The 21300-nt window shown below is 50.0% G+C and overlaps 1 protein-coding gene across 4 annotated transcripts in view; it reads left to right on the top strand.

Annotated features, from left to right (window-relative positions):
• The first annotated feature begins 786 nt into the window (after window positions 1-786).
• Window positions 787-21300, top strand: part of SLC6A4 (solute carrier family 6 member 4) — a 36629-nt gene continuing 16115 nt past the window's right edge. For 2 of the 4 annotated variants that reach the window (XR_006739632.1, XM_036408445.2), the window contains exons 1-4: window positions 791-1082; window positions 16951-17407; window positions 19769-19903; window positions 20606-20825. Coding sequence is in view for 3 of the 4 variants with exons in the window: in XM_036408445.2 (XP_036264338.1) it covers window positions 17062-17407; window positions 19769-19903; window positions 20606-20825 (701 nt within the window). In the remaining variant the exon portion in view is untranslated. Of the gene's footprint in view, window positions 1083-16950; window positions 17408-19768; window positions 19904-20605; window positions 20826-21300 lie in introns of all 4 variants that reach the window. The other 2 variants (XM_036408447.2, XM_036408450.2) reach the window with 2 other exon arrangements.

A 21300-nucleotide genomic window follows, 5' to 3' on the forward strand; every position in this document is an offset into this window, starting at 1 on the left:
GCGCCGTAAACCTCTTTGGATATTTAAAATGCTGTGGGAGCTCACCCTCCCTCCCCACATCTCGGTCACATAGTTTTCAGCAGCTCCTCACCCCGGGACAGGGCGGGGCACAGGCAGGTCTGCAGGTGTAAGCACACGAAAGACTCCATCGCTGTGTTATATATTGATGATTGCATCCTTCTCCTTACGGACAGCTGTAAGACCGCTCTGTCCCACCCTGTGTGCCTGCCTGTGACCGCTCTGCCCCGTGGCGGGTTCTCCCGGTAGGGAAGCATGATGCTCCTGTAGGTCTTCACTCTGCAGCCTTGACCGCGGGCCGCCAGGCTGGGCGCTGCCGAGCCGAGGGAGGCACCGGATGGCGGGGAACGGGACGCGGTGCCGCTGCGTCCTCGGAGGGAACATGGGGCCGGTTTCGGGATGGGGTCGTGGGAGGGCGCAGTGGTCCAGGCGGATGGCTCCGAGGAAGGGACGTGGAGCAGAAACCTAAATAAAATGTTGGGATTAGTTGGCGAGGGAGGACCGATACCTGTGGGTCCCGGAGCAGCCTCCTCCCTCCACGCCCAACCCCCACGTCAATGAGCAGGAAAGTTGGGATTCTTGGCGCTCCTTGTCCTACCGCTCCAGGCTCGCGCGCTCCCTGCCTGGAGCACCGCCCCTCCCAGGGACTGAGTGTGTGTGTGTGTGTGTGTGTGTGTGTGTGTGTGCGCGCGTGTGTGAGTGTATGCGCGCATGTGAGTGTGTGTGTGTGTGAGTGCGCGCCCCCTTCCCACTTACCTCCCCCCCGCGTCCCCCTCCCCCGTGAGCGCGCCCAGGGGGGTCCCCCACCCCCACCCCAGGAGGGACGCCGAGCCGCAGCCGCCGTGGAAGCGTGAAGTTTGCGCGGCTCCACATGACGCAGAGGTTCTTGGAGAGCCCTTTGGCGGCGGCTATCTAGCGATCAGACCATGTGAGGGGCCGCGAGTACAAATACGGCCGCCCGGGCGCAGCTCCGGCACAGGCGGCGGCCGCCCGGTGCCTCGAGGGCGCGAGGCTCCCCGCGCCGGCAGCCCTGGGACCAGCCTCCGCGCGGACCGCCTGGGCAGGTGGGTCCGCCGTCCTTCTCGCTCCTCCTAACTCTCCCCCCTACCCCCTTCTTCCCAGAACTCCGACCCTCTCATCCCTCCCGGGCCGCGGGCACCTGGCGGGGCGTGTGCGCGCCGGGGCTGCGGCGGCTCCTGGCTACCGGGACCGGGACCGGGGCCGCAGGTAGAGGGGACCGGGGACCGGGGCGCGGACCAGGAGCCTCCGGGGGGCTCCTTTGTCTCGCTCCCGTGCGATCTGTGGTGTCCCGAGGACCAGGGCAAGACCCTTTGGAGATGGTCTTAGCGCGGTGCCATCCTGCGCGTAGGGAAAAGTTGCTTTAGTTTCGCCCCATGCCAGGCTTACGTCTGATCCTGACTCCCTGCCCTCGCGTGCCGGGCGGGGGCTGCGCGCAGAGGCGCTCCTGCGGGAGAGGCGGTTGGCACAAATGCCTAACTGTCTGGAGAAATCTCTGAATGACACTTAAGGGGGACGAGGCTCCGCGCGCTCCGGTTGCTTTCACGGGCGGAGCTGCTGCGCGCCCAGCTCGCAGGCCATTCAGAATTTATGGGTAAGGCGAGCCCCAGCCGGCTCCTCCGCCCCGCGCAAGTGCGAGAGAGACCATCAGCAGCTTGAAAAAATTAAAAAAAAAACACCTACGCTCAAGTTTGGTCTTGGGAAAAAGAAATCTCTTTGGAGCTAAAGAGCACATTTCCTTTTGCACGGGGTCTTTTGCCTAATGAATTCATTTTTTTTTCCCAGTGGGGGTTCTGGAGAATTGGAGAAGGCTAGAATTTCTGAGTTAGACGTAACAAAGGCTTGTGTGTGCATGTATTTGTATGGCCAATTTTGCCCAGAAAGAAATGAACCAGGTCATTGGATTATGTACGAGCCTGCTTAGCTCTCTCACCGTAGTTAGACGAGATCAAATATGTAATGTGTTTTGTTTTGAGTTACCTAGGAAAACATCTAAGAAAGCAACCTGGGGGTGTGAGTTTTATGAAACAGAGAGGGTCGCCTGGGCAGTGTTCACATTCAGGTTTCTGGGAGTAAAAGAAGGCACTCAGCTTTGCTCTTTCTCCACCGCTTTCTTTTGTGTGTGGCCACGGATGCCCAAAGGTTCAAGACCGGGTGGGGTGGTGCTTCCAGCACGGCCGAGGGGCAGGCTCTCAGAGGGCTGGTGCGAATTACACAAGTCTTCCAGGGCACGGGCTTCTTGGTGGTTTTCGCTGAACCTGAGTAAGAGCAGACTGAGACTGTTTCCAATTAATCCAGAGCCCCCTCGACCCTCTGATGGTCCACGGAGGACATTTCAGAGATGTGATACCCGCACTGGTACTCAAACCCGTTGCTCGCAGTCTCCTTGCTTAAGAAATACATGTATAAGCGTTGAGTGGTGGGGTGGGAGTGGGGGTGGGATATTTAGAAGTTTTAATAAAATCAACAACAACAACAACAAAAAAACCCTCAGAAATTCCTCCTTGGGGGGATTCTGAGCTGATGGAGCATTTTAAAAAATATATATTTTATTGATTTTTTACAGAGAGGAAGGGAGAGAGATAGAGAGATAGAAACGTCGATGAGAGAGAAACATCGACCAGCTGCCTCTTGCACACCCCCTACCTGGGATGTGCCCACAACCAAGGTCCTTTCAGTCTGCAGACCTACGCTCTACCACTGAGCCAAACCGTTTTGCTGGAGCATTTTGATGAAAGTCGGAGAGGCGTGTCGAAGAGTTTCACCAACGGGCGAGATGACAGTGCAGTCGAGTGCGTGCGGGTGGGTGGGCGGAGGAGTTTCTTACAACAGGATGACCCTCCAAAGAGAAACTCCAAAGGTGATCCCAGAAATTTAGCCAGGAAGTGGCAGCTCCTTTAATATTCACTGGGTGGCATAACTTAAGAGAACACAGGCAGGGAGGACTGCCTGAAGAAGGGCAGTTTTAATGAAGCAACCGTTTATTAAGTTGACGCTTCGTGAATCAACAAGATGGAGCCATGACTTGACTTTTTTTTAACCAAGATGCCCGGGTGGCCAAAGGGAAAAGGCAGTCATGTTTCTGTCACTTTCAGAAAGTGCCTTGAGCCGTGGTTATTCCGGGCCAGAGATCAGCCCCGCTGGGTCTCCCAGGGGGCCTTAGCGCTAAGTGAGGGGGGAGGGGTCCTGCATCGAGTGATGTCTAAGTCCCCTCCACTCATTCCGTGACGGTGACCCTGACCTTTCTGCTTTCAGCAGACACAAGTGGAAATGATGGGGCAAAATGCCCGAGGGCAGGACTCGGCCCAGATGTCACCATCCAATCAGGGGCCTGTGGGGGCCTCCCGGCTTCCACTCTAAGGCGAGGCTCTGCACACTCGTACACACCCGGGTCAGGCTCTGCGCCTCCATCCTGTCCCCCCAACGGGCCTGAGCTCCCTGACTGCCCTGTGCAAGGCGCCCAGGAGGTGGGGTCGTAGGAACAGCCTCCTGGCAAAGCCGATCTGGGCTGAGTGATCTTCCCCGTCCCTGAGGTCTGTGCACAGAACAGGCTGGGATGTGGAGTCAGAAATGCCCCGTTTCTTCCTCCCCTGGGGCAAAGGGAGCTGACTGACTGTCCCTGGGGTCCAGGTGCTGCCACCCTGACCCTGGACACAGTAGCTCCCCAGGGAAAGCAGAGCGTCATCTGTTTGGGTGGAAACAGATGGGACTGACCTCGGAAAGACACCAGGTCTAAAGGGTTTTCCCTGCTTCTCTAGGTGGGCCCAAGGCCCATGACTCGCGGACACAGACCCCTGATCTTAGACAGAGCCCTTCCTTCTGACCTGAGTCCACATTCAGAAATGACCTCTGAGTCCCGTCCCCGGGAAGGGGCGTCCATCCAGCCTGACCTTGGTCAGCTCCCACTGACCAGAAAGGTGAGCGCTCATTTTCTGAAGGGCAACAGACAACATGCTTTTAAACCAAGTATTTCCCAGCCCTGGGTCTCCTGGGATGCCCAGATGAATAGAAGTGAGCTCTGACCGCCTTATTTTCTCCTTTCCTTCGCCTCCCCTGGAACCTGGCAACAGCCCTCTCACTGCCACCCCAACCCTGGACCAAGGGGTATTGGTCCAGTGGGTATTTAAAGGGGTATTGTCAGTGGGTATTTAAACCACATGCTTTTAAAAAGCCACAACCAGTTACTCTTCCTCCCCTCTCCCCCACCCCCCCAGTGACCCCCAGAAACCTCTGGTCTGCAGAGCAAGAAACAGACCAGTCACTGGAGACACGGAGATGCCGGCTCAGGGTGCAGCGCCCCCAGACGCTGACAAGGGGCAGATGGCAGGGGAAGGGCTCCTGGGGCCCTGTCCTTCATGCCATCCTGTGACACAGGAGGGAAGAGGTGAGAAAGGTGTTGGGACAAGGCCAAGGGGCAAAACCCAGAGAGCCAGTTGTGTGCTCTGGAAGGACCCAGGGTGGGAGGCTGGTGGGTGAGCTCGGTGGGAGGGAGCGAGTCGGTGGCCTTTGCCCTCTTGGGTTTTCGTGTGGCCTTTCTGGGTAGTCGAGAAAAAAAAAAAAAAAGACCGGTCTGTTTCCTTTGTTCCTGAGCTGCTGAATGAAAACAGAATAGACGGAGGGAATCTTTTGCTCTAAGAGGCTTCATTGAGTCGGGGCAGAGCTGGCAGGGCCCGGGAATTCACCGCCAGGCCTGGAACCTGAGGCTCGGGCACCCGTTCCTCCCTCCCCCCGGGGTGTGTTGTTTTTAAATGCTAATCTAGTCAGCTGGCTCTTTCTCAGAGGAAAGGAGTGGGAGGGGAGGAAGGAGGAGGGCAGGGGCCGGGAGAGAGCAGATAGGCTATTCTGGGCACCGTGGGCAGCAGGAGAGTTCCCGGCTCCTCTGAGGGCAAGAATTCCCCCCCCCCCCATTTTTAATTTTGAAAAATTGCAACTGAAAAGGCAGAAAAATGGCCCGGTGACCCCAGACTCACCAGTTGCACACTTGGTGTCACATTTGTGTGTGTACTCTAGTTTTACACATGCACCTAACTTTTGCGTATGTCGTGTATAGATATTTTGATACGTTGTATATAGTATAAGACATAATATAATAATTATACAATTTACATATGTCTATAATTTTTGCATTGAACCTTGGAGAATTTGCAGATATCCAAATATTTGCCGCTAAATACGTCAGCCCATGTTTCCTAAGAACAAGAGCATTATAATACATCCCCCATTCCTGTACTTACCACATTTGGGCAACTTAATATTGACAAAACATTACTATAAAACACACACACACACACACACACACACACATTACTATCAAACAGCCAATATTCAACCCCCCCTCCCCCATCTTTCAACGATGTCATTTGTAGCTTTGAGGCTGGAATCTCCCAGGGATTGGGAAATCCTCTCTCGCCCTTATTCCCAGTGATCTGAGAACTGGATCAGGACTAGGTCATCATGAACTGATTTTTCACGAATGTCTCCAAACTATATGTGGGACTCATTGTAAAACACATGTTAGCACTTCTCGCCCCAAGAATACAGGCACTTTCAATTCAAGCAACAACACCCAAATCACAAACAGCTGGTGGCTGAAGAGCTGTCCACACACGGTTTCCATCCCCACCCCATCTCTCCCCCAGCTTTGCTTTTCCACCCCAGTTCCCCCTCCTCTCTCCTCTTCCCACTCTCATTTGATTTAATTTCACCTCAAATCCCTCCTCTCTCCTGCCTTGCTCAGCTGCCACCAGTAACTCCACCCTCATTTCCCAACACACTGGCCCTGGGGCTGGTTTTCTTCCCTCTCCTCCCTCCTCCCTCCCTCCCTCCCTCTTGGCTCCCTCTGTGGGGCTCCTCGTGTTTGTTTCACACGCGAGTCCCCTTAGCAATACCCCTATATTAAGGACAAGAAAGTTTGTGTTTGAAAACGCGCCTACGCTCTTTTTAATCTCCATTGCTATTTATTGCACAAATTGCACTATGACAGCAATAAAGGAGTGTTTATAAAGTGTAAGTGACACTCCTAATCCTGCTTAATCTAACACTTCACCTGTTTGAGTTTCCCAAGTCGCTTCCCTGGCCAGTCCACGCTGAGACATATGACAGTGACGGAGTGCAAGCAGTTTTGTTTTCTGTGCAGTTAGGTTGTGAAGTTAAGGGCAATAAGAGATTCCAGTTCTCAGCTTCTACAGCTCTTTAGAGGTGCCGAGAAGACATGTCCACGGGATCCATACAAGAGTTTCTCTACTTCCTTGTCCTTCTGTCCTTCGGTTGAATTTCCCGCAAGAACCAGAAAAAGCCCTAGCTGATATGGCTTATTATAATAGATAGAGCATTGGAGTGTGGACTGGAAGGTCCAGGGTTCAATGCCAGTCAATTAAAAAAAAAAAAAAAGAACCAGAAAAAATTAAAATAAAATAAATAACTCCTGTCCTAGCTGGTATGCTCAGTGGTCAGAGCGTCAGCCCTCACTGAAAGATTCCTGGTCGAGAGCACGCCCTTGGGTTGCAGGTTCCATCCTGGCCCTCGTCAGGGTTCATGCAGGAGGCAACCAATTGATGTGTCTCTCTCACATTGATGCTTCTCCCCCCCCCCCCCCCCCACACACACACTTCTTTCCTCCCTTCCACTCCCTCTAAAAATCAATGGAAAAAAATATCCGGAAAAAAATAATTTTTAATGGACTGTGGACTGGAAAAGTCTGACATGCCCTGGATTAAAAGAGAGCACAGGTTGTGCTTTGTAGACTTTGGAATAAGTACCCGTGGGCACACCCATCAACAGTCCGTGTTCCAAATGTTTATTCCTGAGTTGCTTATTTAGAACTTGGAATATATTTTTAACCCACAGAAATAAATGTTGTAAATGGTGGCTAGCCTCCTAGCTAGTTTACAAAGTCCTAGTTTAACCATAAAAATACGAAAACATCTAAAATGCACACTATAGAACACAGCATTGTCACCTACCACAGAAGGGATGGTGGTGACAATAAAACCAGTTAGGAGTTACAGTATTTTATTTTTGTTAATCCTTATCTGAGGAGGATTAACACACACACACACACACACACACACATATCTATATATAGATAATATATTTATATAATCAGTAATATATATATTACTGATTTCAAAAAGGAAAAGAGAGGGAGATAGAAACATCAATGATGAGAAGGAATCATTGATCGGCTGCCTCCTGCACGTGTGTGTGTGTGTGTGTGTGTGTGTGTGTGTGTGTTTCCCCCGCCCAACTAGCAACCTGGGCATGTGCCCTGATTGGGAATCAAACTGTGACCTTCTGGTTCATAAGTCAACCACTGCACTACACTGGCTGGGCACGAGGATATTTTTTCATAGATTTTTAGAGTAAGTAGAAGGAGGAGGGAGGGAAAAGACACACACACACACACACACACACACACACACACACACACATCAACTGGTTGCCTGATGCACAAACCCCAATCGGGACAGGGAGTTGAACCTGCAACCCAGGTACGTGCCTTGACTGGGAATCCAACCCATGACCCTTTAGTGTAGGGGTGTCGAACTCAATCAGAGAAGGGGCCAAAATCTAAAATCCAGCCTAAATCGCGGGCCAAATGGTTTACTGAACAGTCATAAACTGTCATTGTGATGGAAACGCAGCGGAGTGCAGTGATGACAGCGAGGTGCGGGCCACATTGCAAGGCCTGGCGGGACGGATTTGGCCCGCGGGCCTTGTGTTTGACACATGTGCTTTAGTGCTTGGGCCGACACTCTAAACATTTAGCTACACTGGCTGGAGCAGTCCGTTAAATTTTTTGTTCTGGTGACAGTTTCCCTTTGCGTTCCCCCCACCCCCAGATGCACGACAGATCCTCCGATGGGTGAGAACAGGAGGGCAGCGCCCTGAGAAGGGACCCTGGGGAAGGAAGAGGAGTGTCTCACTTGAGGCTCCAACCTGCCAGCCCGGGCATCTGTGGTTCCCCGGGCCCTGTGCCCAGAACATCCAAAATAGACACACACACACGGGCATGGCCCCTGCCTCCAGGGCAATGCAACGCCAATACACGTTAAACAAAACAAAACAAAAAACTAATGAGACACAATATTCAACACTGAATGGTGGAGCAGACTACCCAGCATCCTCCGAGGCCGGGGTGGTGAGAGGAAGCTTCCTGGAGGGGGTGGACAGGAACTTAAGCCAGGCCTTGGAGGATGCTGAGTAATCAGAGGGAGCCAGGGTGTGGGGTGAGGTGCCCCGGCATGTGTGGGGCCCACCTGGCCCTGATAACCCGAGTGCTTGTTGAAATTCAGCGCCCACACAGATGTCTTGAATTAAAATCTCTGGGAGAGCAGCCCAGAAATCTGCTGTTTACAGTTTCCCAGTGCCTCCAGGCAGTGATTGAGAGAAGCAAGCGGGAACCAGTGAGGGCCTAAGAAAGGGGATGGAAGCCCAGCTTCTAGCTCAAGCTGCGCACTGGTTGTGCTCTGGACCTGCGGTCGCCAACCTTTTGGACCTCACGGACCACCAGTGGTTCTTTTTCCCATCTGTTGGCAACCGCTGCTCTGGACTATGAATGGCTTAACCCTACGGGCCTCAGTTTCTCTGGCTGGGCTGTGAAGTAGAAAAGCAGAATGGGTTTCATATGGGTGGTGGCATAGTGACCATCCATATGAGTTCAGTATTTGTCTTGCCTTTATTTAATTCCCACAACTGATCTGTTCCCACACATGAGGCCTGGTTTATACACAAGGCCATGGAAGCTCAGAGAGGTTCGGCGACCTTGCCGAAGTCACACAGCCAGTGAGTGAGTGATGGATCTGGGATCCCAGTGCCCATAGGTGAGACAGGAGAGCTGTGGTGGTGGACACAGGAACTGGTTAGTTGGATTCGTCTGTTCACGTTCACTGGAGGAGGGCCATGCATGCCTACCTAAGCCCAACCCATTTCTTTTCATTGAAGACACAATGAATGATCCCTTGTACTTTTGGCCCCTGGAGTGGTTGCAACCCCACCACCAACGGCTAATCCTCTAGGTTTTACTCTGAGAGGAGAGGAGCTCAACGTTGTCTTCTTCCAGGAAGAGAAAGTTCTGGACCGAGGCCCTTCTCCCCCAGGTGGCCCTGGGGACTTTAATTCCTCTCCAAAAATTTGAACTATCGGTCTCAGGAATTCTTTGGATAAGGAGATGGCCTTGACTGTGGAATTCCTCTCTACCCCTTACACCCAAACAGCAAGCAGCTCTTCTCTCCTCTCTCCATTCACATCAAGTCTCTTCCTTGATGTTTGAAAGGCGAGCCAGGAGTCCCTGTGGCTCACACCTCAAAGAACTCAGATCAGGATCAGATATTCACATTTTACCTTGTTTCGGCATAATCCATCTGCACTCATAAGAATAGCATTTGCTTTATTGAAGCTACTTTAGAATTGGTGCTATTAGTTGATTCTTTCAGGTTGAAAAGTTTAAGTTCCGAGGTTTTGATTTTTGGTCTTGTCTTGTGAAAAATTAAATAAAGCAGCAGACGTCACCCTGGCCAGGTGGCTTGCTCAGTTGGATGGAGCCTTGGCCAGTGCACTGAAGGGTCACGGGTTCGGTTCCTGGTCAGGGCACATACCCAGGTTTTGGGTTCGATCCTTGGTCAGTGCACGTATGGGAGGCAACTGATTGATGTCTCTCTCTCTCCCTTCCTCTTTCTCTAATATCATTGTGTAAACATATCCTTGAATGAGGATTAAAAACTTTTTTTTCAGGGCCCTGTGACAGAAGCTGTGCAATAGCAACAAAAGGCATTCTTGTAAAGTCTGAGGGCAATTGGAAGCCAGAAATGTGAGGTACTTGAACGCGCCGCATCACGGCTACAGTGGGAGGTCCATTAGCACTAAAAGCAGCACCAGCCTCTCCCTCCTCGAGCATCCTGTTCTTTTTCCCACCAGCCAGATTTGGCCTTTACCGTGAGCACCATTGCAGGCAGGACTGTGCCTGCCCCATCTCCAAGATCCCAGCCCAGAGCAGGCACACCTCGCATCACTGACGAATTAGGGTTGTTGATCTGTGGCAGAGGGCCAGGCTGGGTGTTTACCATGCTCATTGGTGCCTGAGCTCCGTCATCCCTATCAACCTTGGTAGGTGTCTTGGGACCTTTCGACTCCCTCTGAATAGAGAATGCAAATTGCCACTTGGCTGTATGACCTGTGCTTAATCTATCTCCATGGTAAGCCCATTAATTCATGGTGGTTTTGTTTTGTTTTTGAAATGGAAACTGATCGTCCTGAGACATGAACTCACTTTGACCCCGACATGTGAAATCGAGGTCCAACATTTCTATAGCGTTTCTGCTTTAGAATGTTCTGATGTGCGTCCAACAGACATGTAGGAACAGGGGACAGGCATTTCCAAAGAGCCAGGAGGTTCCATGACTAATCACCATGACTGTAATCACATGCTTGTTCAGATACCGGTTCCCCTGGCTACGGATACAGGGTTTGAGGAAAGAAGAATGGAGATCCGATCAGAAGTTTAAATAGCAACAATCCTTCTTACGAGGGAAGTGGTAGGATAAATGAGCCCCCTCCCAGGGCTGGGAGGAAGGAATGTGAACAGGAAGTCAACTGTCAGAGACTCAGTTGCACCATTGCACGAGGGTGTGTGGGGACGAAGCTCCTGCAGATCAAGCTGCTGTCCCACCAAGAAGCTGAGTTACAGGACCCCACCCGTGGTCTGTCCCTGCTCAGCCAGGGTCAACGGCATACATTCCAGGTGCAAAGGAAGACTCCTGGGGCTTTTTGTGGCCACGGAGAAACTCGAAGCTTGCCTGGAGGAGGTCACAGCTGTAACATTGACCTCCTTTGCAATCTCTCTACCCAGCAGGATAAAAATATCTTTAAAAAAAAAAAAGAAAGCTTTCAAGAGAGCATTCTTGGAAGCCAACCTTAACAACTCTTACTTCTATATTCCTGGGCCTGCCAGCTTGCTCTCAATCATTGTTATCTGCTGATCTCCGTAGAAAAAGCTGTAAAAAAAGGTGGTCCGTGCTCTGCAGAATCAGGACCGTGGGAAAGGAGTGGGGATGCAGCATCTTGCAGGAGAAGGGGGCCCGAGCCAGGCCACCTACTCCTGGCCGACCTGATTATTAGTGGGGAGGGGTTTTCGTCTCACTGGGAGAGGCCTAGGAGTGAGATGGAGAAGAGATGTGTGTCTCTACAAGTTTGGTGGCTTCAGGTGGCTGTAATTTACGTGTTTACACCACATATTCTGTGATCAGGGGTGGGAGCACAAGAGGAAAACCCCAGAAAGCAGAGCTGGGCGGACAGAGGCCAACCTCTGGGGAGAGACGATCTGAGGCCATGCTTCAGCTGGGGGATGCTCTTACTAGGTTTCCTTACAACTTGGGTCCTTTCAGCCTGCTGATAATTTTTTATGAAGTGCTGGGGATATGCTCAGGACAAAAATAGAGAAGAGTGTGTATTCTTGTAGGAGCTGCTCATGACAGTTGCCAAGAAATCACGATCAGATGCCTTGAGGGCTGAGCCCCTGAGGACCTTAATAAACACACATTGCGCCCCCAAAGTTCACCGGCACACACATTTCCCAGCTTCCCTGCAGAGTGCCCTGAGGGAGAAAGTCAATGGAATCTAGAACAAATCCCTTGATGCCTGTGGCAGGAAGGCGAGGAGTTACTAGCGTGGCTATACTACTTCCCCGTACTGTATCCTCAGAAGTGGATAATGCTCCCCTTCCGTCGACCCTGGTGGACATGCCAGAGATGCTTGCTCTTTGAACTTCAATTTAAATTATGGGAAAGCCATGGTACTAAGGATAGGAAGAAGAAAATTTTGAGTAAAATTGTGAAGGTAGAGAAAGAAAGATCAGGCAAGGGGGTGGCCTTCGTTGGGGGCAGGCTCTGTCACTGAGTGCCATCTGGCGGCACTTCGTAAGCTCTTTATCCCTGCCATCTGTTCTTCCAGGTCTCAGTGTTTAATGTGGAAAGAGTGTTATTGATATAGGCCAACGAGGAGTGCAGAGGCCTTCTTCAAACAACACAGCCTGGGACTGCCAAGTTCAGATTGAATTTAGCTATATATTTAAATATATTTAAAAAAATAAAATAATTATATTGACATATCACTCTCTAAAAAAACAAAACAGAACAAAACAAAACAAAAAACTTAAGGAGATCAGAGAACCAAGATGGCAGCGTAGGTAAATGCAGTACTCTCTGCCTCCCACAATCACATCAAAGTTACAACTAAAATAGACAACAACCATCATTCAGAACCGCCTGAAATCTGGCTGAACGGAAGTCCTGCAACTAGAGAAGTAAAGAAGAAAGCACGCTGAGACTGATAGGAGGGGTAGATACCGTGTATGGTCCGTCACCCACATATGGCATTTTTTAAATTAGAAAATAGGATATCTTACATGTTAATAGATGCATTTGTAATCCTGCTAACTAGTGTAGTTTAAGATGAATGATGAGTGCATCCAAGATGGCAGCAGAGTAGGTGAACATTACACTCACCTCCTCCCAGGACCAAACTGGAATTACAACTAAAACATAGAACAATCAGCCTGAATAACCAACCAAAGACGAGCTGAATAGAAGACTTATAACCAAGGGTTTATAGAAGAAGTCACATCTAGTTTGGTAGGAAGGGCAGAGATGCAAAAATGGCTGGCTCTACTCCCATGGGCAGCAGCTGAAGTTCCAGATGGATATCTCAGCTGCAAAGGAAGGTAGCTCCTGGCAAGTACGGGGTCTCAATCCCAAGCCAGGCTCCCCAACCCAGAGCACAAGAACTGGGCAGAGGTACCCACATAACATCTGGCTGTGAAAATCAGAGGGAATTTTGTCTGCCAGGAATAGTAATCTGTCAGAGACACAGGTGCCCTCTTAATGGGTCAACACATAAAATATCATTCACAGCCACTCACCCTGAACTCTAGTAGAGTGAGGGTGGGGCAGGCTATAGTCATGTGATAAGCAACTGGGGCTTGTGGCTCCCGGGAGAGAGAGCTAAAGGGGCAGCTGCCAGGATCCCTGTGCTGAGTCCTCTCCCACACCACAGACACCATCTTTCTTCTGTGGAACACTCTCCTCCATATGGCATCAGCTTGGGGAAATGCAATAGCCCCACCCTCTGGACTCCCTGTAGCCCCACACTGCTGAGCTTGCACCCTCCTGAGGAGTCAGCTCCCTGGGCCAGGGTGTAGAGGTCTAGGCAGACTCGGGGGGTGTCAGTGACTGAGTTGCATGGCTTTGGTGTAGGAGCCATTCCCCCCACTTTCCCATGAAACTGATTGGTGCCTCCCCCTCACAGGAGGTCATATAGGCCCACTCTCCAGGCCCCCCAGGCCCACCCTTCCCAACTTCTGATGGCCCCATCCTGCCAAACTCAGGCTCCCTAGGAGTTCTGAGAAGAATCCAGGACAGATTCGGTTGTATGGTTCTGGGCAGGGGCCAATTTTCCCACTTTTCACCTTCTCCCAAGCCTGACTGGTACATCCCCCTATGGGAGATACACCAGCTCCATCCTGCTGATTCCCAGTAGTTCTACCCTGCTGAGCTCTGGCCCTTGGAAGAGTCTGAGCCAGACTGAGTTGTGTGGCTCCAGGATGTGGGCCATTTTACCCGCATGCCCGAGTGGTGCAGAGCCCTTCCTTCACACGGCCACATCTGGGTCTTTTGGGGCCTCATAAACTCTGGAGGCCTCACCGTGATGACACCCTAAGACCCTGCCCCACAACAAAGGTGTGCAAGCACTCAGCGGGTGGCAGCTAGACTTGAGTGACCTCAGACTCAGACTGGCACCGAGTTTGAACCTGTATCCATCTGGTGAACACCACTGGCCCCTACCTGGTGACTCACTGAGAACCTATTTCATGCACTCGAACATCGCCAGAGGCTCTTTTAGTGACTGAGCCTAACAGGCAGCTGGCAGGCGGATCTCAGAATGCCTTGAGGCCTTTTGCTGATCTGTCCCTGGGCCCAATGCTGACAAAAGCACAGCTTGGTCCTTCCTGCATACACCCAATCCCAGTAGAGATAGACATAAACTGTGAATCTGAATAAGCAGATTGCAACTAGTGAAATGGAAGCAGTAATTAAAAAACAAAACAAAAAAAAAACACCTCACATCAAACAATAGTCCTAGATCAGATGGCTTCACAGGTGAATTTTACCAAACATTCAAAGAACTAACACCTATCCTTCTCAGACTATCAAAAAAATTCAAGAGGAGGGAAGACTCCCAAGCTCATTTTACAAGAGCTTAATTCCAAACCAGAGATGATGCTACAAAAAGAAAATTATAGGTTAATATCCCTGATGAATATAGATGCTAAAATCTTCAACAAAATATTAGTGAATTGAATCCAGCAATATATTAATAAGTTCATATACCATGCCCAAGAGGGATTTAGTCCAGGAATGCAAGGTTGGTACAAAATCTGCAAATCAATAAATGTGATACACCACATAAACAAAATAAAGGATAAAAAAAATCACATGATTGCCGAAACCAGTTTGGCTCAGTAGATAGAGCATCGGTCTGTGGACTGAGAAGTCCCAGGTTCGATTCCGGTCAAGGACATGTACATTGTTTGCGGGCACATCCCTGTTGCGGGATGTGCAGGAGGCAGCTGGTCAATGTTTCTCTCTCATTGACGTTTCTGGCTCTCTATCCCTCTCCTTTCCTCTCTGTGGAAAATCAATAAAATATATTTTTTAAAAATCACATGATCATATCAATAGATGCAGAAGAAACATGTGATAAAATGCAGCACCCATTTATGATTAAAAACTCTCAGCAAAGTGGGAATAGAGGAAACATACTTAATGTATAACAAACCCATAGCCAACGTCATACTCAGGAGGCAAAAGCTAAAAGTATTTCCTTTAAGATTAGGAACATGACAGGGATGTCCACTTTCACCACTCTTCTTCAACATAGTACTGGAAATCCTAGCCACAGCAATCAGACAAGAAGAACCAAATTGGAAAGGAAGAAGTAAAACTGTCATTATTTGCAGATGACATGATACTGTATTTAGAGAACCCTAAAGATTTCACACACACCCCCCAAAAAAACAAACGATTAAAGCTTGTAAATAAATCCAGCAAAGTATCAAAATACAAAATAAATATCTAAAAATCAGTTGCATTTTATACACCAATAATTATCAGAAAGGAAAATTAAGAAAACAATCTCATTTACAATGACATTGAAAAAATGCCTAGGAATAAATTTAACCAAAGATGCAAAAGACCTATACTCAGAAAATTCTAAGACACTGAAGAAAAAAATTGAAGAAGCTACAAATAAGTGGAAGCATATACTGTGTTCATGGATAGGGAGAATTAAAATTATTAGGATGTCTAATATGCAGATTCAATGCAATTCTCAACCAAATACCAATGGCCTATCTTACAGAAGTAGAACAAGTATTCCAAAAATTTATACAGAACCACAAAAGACATTAAATGGCCTCAGCAACCTTGAGAAAGAATAACAAAGTTGGAGGTATCATATTACTTGATATCAAACTATACTACAAGGCTATATTAATAAAAAATAGATATAGAGGTCAATGAATAGAATACAAAGCCCAGAAATAAATTCATGCCTTTATGGTTAATTAATATTTGACAAAAGAGACAAAAACATACAATGGGGTAAAGATAATCTATTCAATAAATTGTGTTGGGAAAATTGAACAAATACATGCAAAAAAATGAAACTAGACCACCTTCTTACACTATATATAAGAATAAATTTAAAAATGGGTTAAATACTTAAATATTAGACTTGAAACCATAAAAATCATAGAAAAAACATAGACAGTAAAATCTCAGACATTTCTCATAGCAATATTTTTCTGATATATCTTCTTGGGCAAGGGAAATAAAAGGAAAAATAAATAAATGGGACTATATCAAACTGAAAAGTTTTTGCACAGCAGAAGACACCATAAACAGAATGAAAAGATACCCTTTGAATGGAAGAACATATTCAACATGATAAGAGGTTAGTATCCAAAATTTATATATATTTATAAAAAAAAAACTTAAAAAACTCAACACCAAAAAAAAAAAAAAAAAAAAAATCACCAAACAACCAAATTAAAAATGGGCAAAGGTCCTAAATAGACAGTTCTCCAAAGAAGACAATACAGATGGCCAATAGACCAATAGACATATGAAAAGATGCTTACCGTCACTAGTCATCAGAGAAATGCAAATTAAAATCACAGTGACATCACATCACACCTATCAGAATGACTATCACCAACAAATCAACAAATAACAAGTGTGGAGAAAAGGACACCCTTGTGCATTGTTGGGAATGAAGACTGGTACCACCACTGTGGGAAACTGTATGAAGTTACCTCAAAATTTAAAAATGGAACTTTATTTAGAATAAATTTAAAAATGGCACAGTTATTTCACTTCTGGAATATATTAGGAGAAACCCAAGACATGGATTCGAAAGAATATATGCGCTGCTAAGTTCATTGCAGCATTATTTACACTAGCCCAGGTCTGGAAACAGCCCAAGCGCCCATCAGTAGATGAGTGGATAGAAAAAGCTGTGATACATTTGCACAATGGAATACTACTCAGCCATAGAGAAATAAGGAAACCTTACCTTTTGCAATAGCATGAATGGACCCAGAGAGTATTGTGAAATAAGCCGGTCAGAGAAAGACAAATACCATATGTGGACTCTAATGAACAAAATAAACTAACAAACAAAATAGAAACAGACTCCTAGAGACAGAGACCAGACAGACAATTGTCAGAGGGGTGGAGGTTCGAGGGCTCGGTGAGAAAGGAAAAGGGGTTAATTAAGCACACACGAAAATGATGAGTTAATGCCAGAGCCAAGTAAAAATGCCTAATTCTATTCTCCTTTCTCTGTGTGCCTCTCCAACAGAGCCCTCAATCCCATTGATAGAAAGCTCCGAAGACCCTCACAGATCGCGCTCCAAGAATTCATTTCAAGTCCTCCGCGGATGGGCGTCAGCATCATCTGCTAGTCGGCAGAATGGAGACCGCGCCCTTACATTCCCAGCAGGAGCTGTCCCTGTGTAAGGATGGGGAAGACTGTCCGGAAAACGGACTTCTTCGGAAGGGTGTTCCGGCTGCTGGGGACAAGGTGGAGCCCGGCCAGCTCTCCAACGGGTACTCAGCGGTTCCCAGCCCCGGTGCAGAGGAGGAGGACACCCAGCACTCCATCCCGGCCGCCACCGCCGCCCTAGTGGCTGAGGTTCCCTCGGGGGAACGGGAGACCTGGGGCAAGAAGATGGATTTCCTCCTGTCGGTCATTGGCTACGCCGTGGACCTGGGCAACGTCTGGCGCTTTCCCTACATTTGTTACCAGAACGGAGGGGGTCAGTATCATGGGCCACGAGCGATCTTTCCTGTCTGGTTTAACTGATCTGATTGCTTAGACTTAGAAGCTTATCTCAAAGATAACTGTCTAGTAAGCCAGCACTCTTTAGCTCTGCATGTCTGAGTCTCTCGGGTTATGAAGTTGGACGAAATCTCCCTAGCGTGACCTCAGCAGATTTCAACATCATTAGTGCTCCATTTGTGTGTGTGTGTTTTTAAAAAATATATTTTTATTGATTTCAGAGAGGAAGAGAGAGATAGAAACATCAGTGATGAGAGAGAATCACTGATCTGCTGCCTCCTGCACACACACCTCTTCCCCCCCCACCCCCACTGGGCATCGAACCTGCAACCAGGGCATGTGCCCTTGACCAGGATCGAACCTGGGACCCTTCAGTCTACAGGCCAAGACTATCTCCTGAGCCAAACCAGCCAGGGCTACTAGTGCTCCATGTGTCGAAGAGCCCTTTCTCATCCCTGCATATCCAAGCTCCACCCTCCACCCAGTGAGAAGTGAGGGAGACCAGCAGCCCTGCGCCGAGCTCCTTCGCTCCTCCGAGGAGTCCAGAGAGGGGAGATCTGTGGGAGGAAAAATTGGGAGGTAGCTCCAGGGTGCAGGCCCTCCTGGGCCCTTGGGCCTGTGTGAGGTCAGAGAAAGGGGTCAGCTCAGATCAAGAGTCTTAAGTGACCTCCTGGGCATGATCCAGAGCTGCAGCCGGCCAGGCACGACATTAATGCCAACCCCAGCCATGCATGGATGTGCCTTGTATTCTGACAAGAGGGTAAGTTTTTTGAGGCCAGAGACTAGTTCTTTTTCCTCCTCCTCCTCCCAGTGCCTTCAGAGCAGTTAACTTATAGATTATGAAAAAAATAATAGTAATAGCTGACTGTGGGCATGGGTATGGGATCCCCAGAGAGAGGAGAGGGTAGGTGTGGGGCCTCCGTGCTGACACACTGGACCTGCTCTCAGAACAGGAAAAGAAGGAAAGATGGGAGTCATATCGGGCCGTGTTTATTTTGACAGCAGCTCTGGCCACAGATTTGGGAGGGCAGCTAAAAGGAGGCTTGGGAGGTTGTGCATTTGCGTCCATGGCCTGACCCAGAGCTGCCTGTCTTTGCCGCTTTAAGGGCCATGGTCCATGCAGCTGCAGAGGCAGTTTTTGTTGGAGATGATAGGGGGAGGGGACAGGATGAAGGAGGAGTGGGGTGGCCAGCACTCACTGCCTGGGAAGAGCAGAGGTTGGAATCCCTTACCTCTAGCTTGGGAGGACTCACCCTTAGCCCGAGCATTACTTAAGGCTGTGGTCGGCAAACGGCGGCTCGCAAGCCACATGCAGCTCTTTGGCCCCTTGAGTGTGGCTCTTCCACAAAATACCACGTCCTGGGCAAGTCTATGTTGAAAAAGTGGTGTTAGAAGAAGTTTAAGTTTAAAAAATGTGGCTCTCCAAAGAACTTTCAATCATTGTCCTATTGCTATTTGGCTCCGTTGACGAATGGGTTTGCCGACCACTGGCCTTAAGGGGCTGAGCCACTAGTGCCGTTTCTCCTACCTCATTCCTTACGGGGAAGCCAGACAAGCAAACCCTTCGGACAAATGCTACCACACAACACAATGGGGTTCTGACTTCCAGTGCAGATTCCCCCAGAGTGGTTGTCAGGTAGGTGGAAACCTCAGGTTTCTAGGTTCACAGCACTCGATGCGCGGGAAGGCTGTCTGGGAAAATCCAGCCGACCGTCCTTGGGCGGTGAGTGGGCGTCCTTAGCCCGGCATTCCCACACTCTGCCTCGCCCCGGGAGCCAGAGTGCAGCACCCCGCCCCTCAGCCCAGGACGGACTGCCCTTCCCCGGCCCACCTGCAACAGCGGCTCCGGAGGGAGCATTCCGGCCCCAAATCCAGTGGAATTGTGGAAAATAGCTAAGTGCCAATAAAGGAGTGCCTGGAGTCAGGGGTGATACTGATGAACAAAGAAACCAATTCAGTGACTCATAGGTCCTCTCAGCTCTTTGACAGGTGGTCACAGGAGATCTGTCCCAAGGGTCCCAGGCGCTGCTTCATGTAGAGGTTACGTCAGACTCACCCGTGGAGCTTCCGATTTCGTTGTTGTTGTTACACCCATACCTGGAGCTTCTGCTCCGGGAGGTCTGGGTGGGTGGCTGTTTCTAAGTGACTCAGATGGGTGGCTCGCCTGAGGACATGCTCGGAGAGCGAGCGGTGCGAGGTTGCTCAGCATAAGGCGGCTTCCTGGCGCTGGAGCCCCCGCTGGCTCTGCGGTTCTGGGCGTGGCCGCTGGGGTCCAGCCCAGGGGGCCATCCTGGCACAGAGCAGGGCGGAGTGTAAAATGCCCTTCCCTCCGCCTCAGGAGCGTTCCTCCTGCCCTACACCATCATGGCCGTCTTCGGGGGCATCCCGCTCTTCTACATGGAGCTGGCGCTGGGCCAGTACCACCGGAACGGGTGCATTTCCATCTGGAGGAAAATCTGCCCCATTTTCAAAGGTAACGGGAAGGCTGGGGGGGGGGGGGGGGGGGCGGGGGAGCCCAGGAAGCGGTGGCTTCGTGGCGCTGTAGGGCCATGGTCCATGCAGCTGTAGAAGTAGTTCCTGATGGAGGAGGGGAGGAGGGGGGGAACAGGACGGGGGGCAGAGGGAGGCAGCGGGGGACCTCTGGAGTACAGTAGTTAAGCTTTTTTAAATATATTTTATTGACGTTTTACAGAGAGGAAGAGAGAGGGATAGAGAGTTAGAAACATCAATGAGAGAGAATCATCAATCAGCTGCCTCTTCCACACCCCCTACTGGGGATGTGCCCTCAACCAAGGTACATGCCCTTGCCCGGAATCGAACCTGGGGCCTTTCAGTCCGCAGGCCGATGCTCTATCCGCTGAGCCAAACCGGTTTTGGCAGTAGTTAAGCTTTTGACTGCTTGAGTGGTATGAAGTTGTTAAAGGGAAACAGAATACATGACAATGTAAATGAGAGAGAACACATGTTAAGGCTTTAATAGCACATACATGTTATCCGGGACATGTAACCTTGCGAATGCGTCTACGTCCTTTACCACAGTGTGACTTTCCCCCACCTCCCCAGCTCTGGGGAATGAGCGGAGTGGCCGCCCCTCCTGCCAGCCCCCCACACCCGCCCCCACCTCCGACGCCCCGCTCCAGCCTCTCACCCTGGCCTCCCGCCCCCTCTGCCCCAGGGATCGGCTACGCCATCTGCATCATCGCCTTCTACATCGCCTCCTACTACAACACCATCATGGCCTGGGCGCTCTACTACCTCATCTCCTCCTTCACCGACCGGCTGCCCTGGACCAGCTGCGAGAACGCCTGGAACACGGGCAACTGCACCAACTACTTCTCCGAGGGCAACGTCACCTGGACGCCCCACTCCACGTCCCCCGCGGAGGAGTTTTACACGTGAGCGCCCCCCCTGAGGGCGAGTGGTCCGGGGGGGCGGGCCGCACACCGCCCGGGGGCTGGCTTCCGTGAAGGGAGGCCCGGGGCAGGGGTGGCCTCCCTCCGTCCGGCTCTGGCGTTGGGGGACTCTACCTTGACAGCTCCGTGACCATTCACATGGCTCCTGGCTTCCTGTGTTCACTGTGCCTGGAGTGGGGCGTGTTCTTTAATGCTGGGATTCCGGCCATGGCAGCGGAGACCAGGAAGGACAGCCTTGGAGGCTGCCTCTGGGCTGAGCGCGTCTCCCAGGGTGGGTTGGCCGAATGTGCTCATCTCTCCTTCCTGGTGGGCAGAGCCAATCCCCGCTTTTTAAAAAATACACATTTTATTGATTTTTTTTTTTTTTTTTACAGAGAGGAAGGGAGAGGGATAGAGAGTTAGAAACATCGATGAGAGAGAAACATCAATCAGCTGCCTCCTGCACGCCCCCTACTGG

Source organism: Pipistrellus kuhlii, unplaced genomic scaffold (genome assembly GCF_014108245.1).
Source record: "Pipistrellus kuhlii isolate mPipKuh1 unplaced genomic scaffold, mPipKuh1.p scaffold_m20_p_39, whole genome shotgun sequence".
Lineage (NCBI taxonomy): Eukaryota > Metazoa > Chordata > Mammalia > Chiroptera > Vespertilionidae > Pipistrellus > Pipistrellus kuhlii.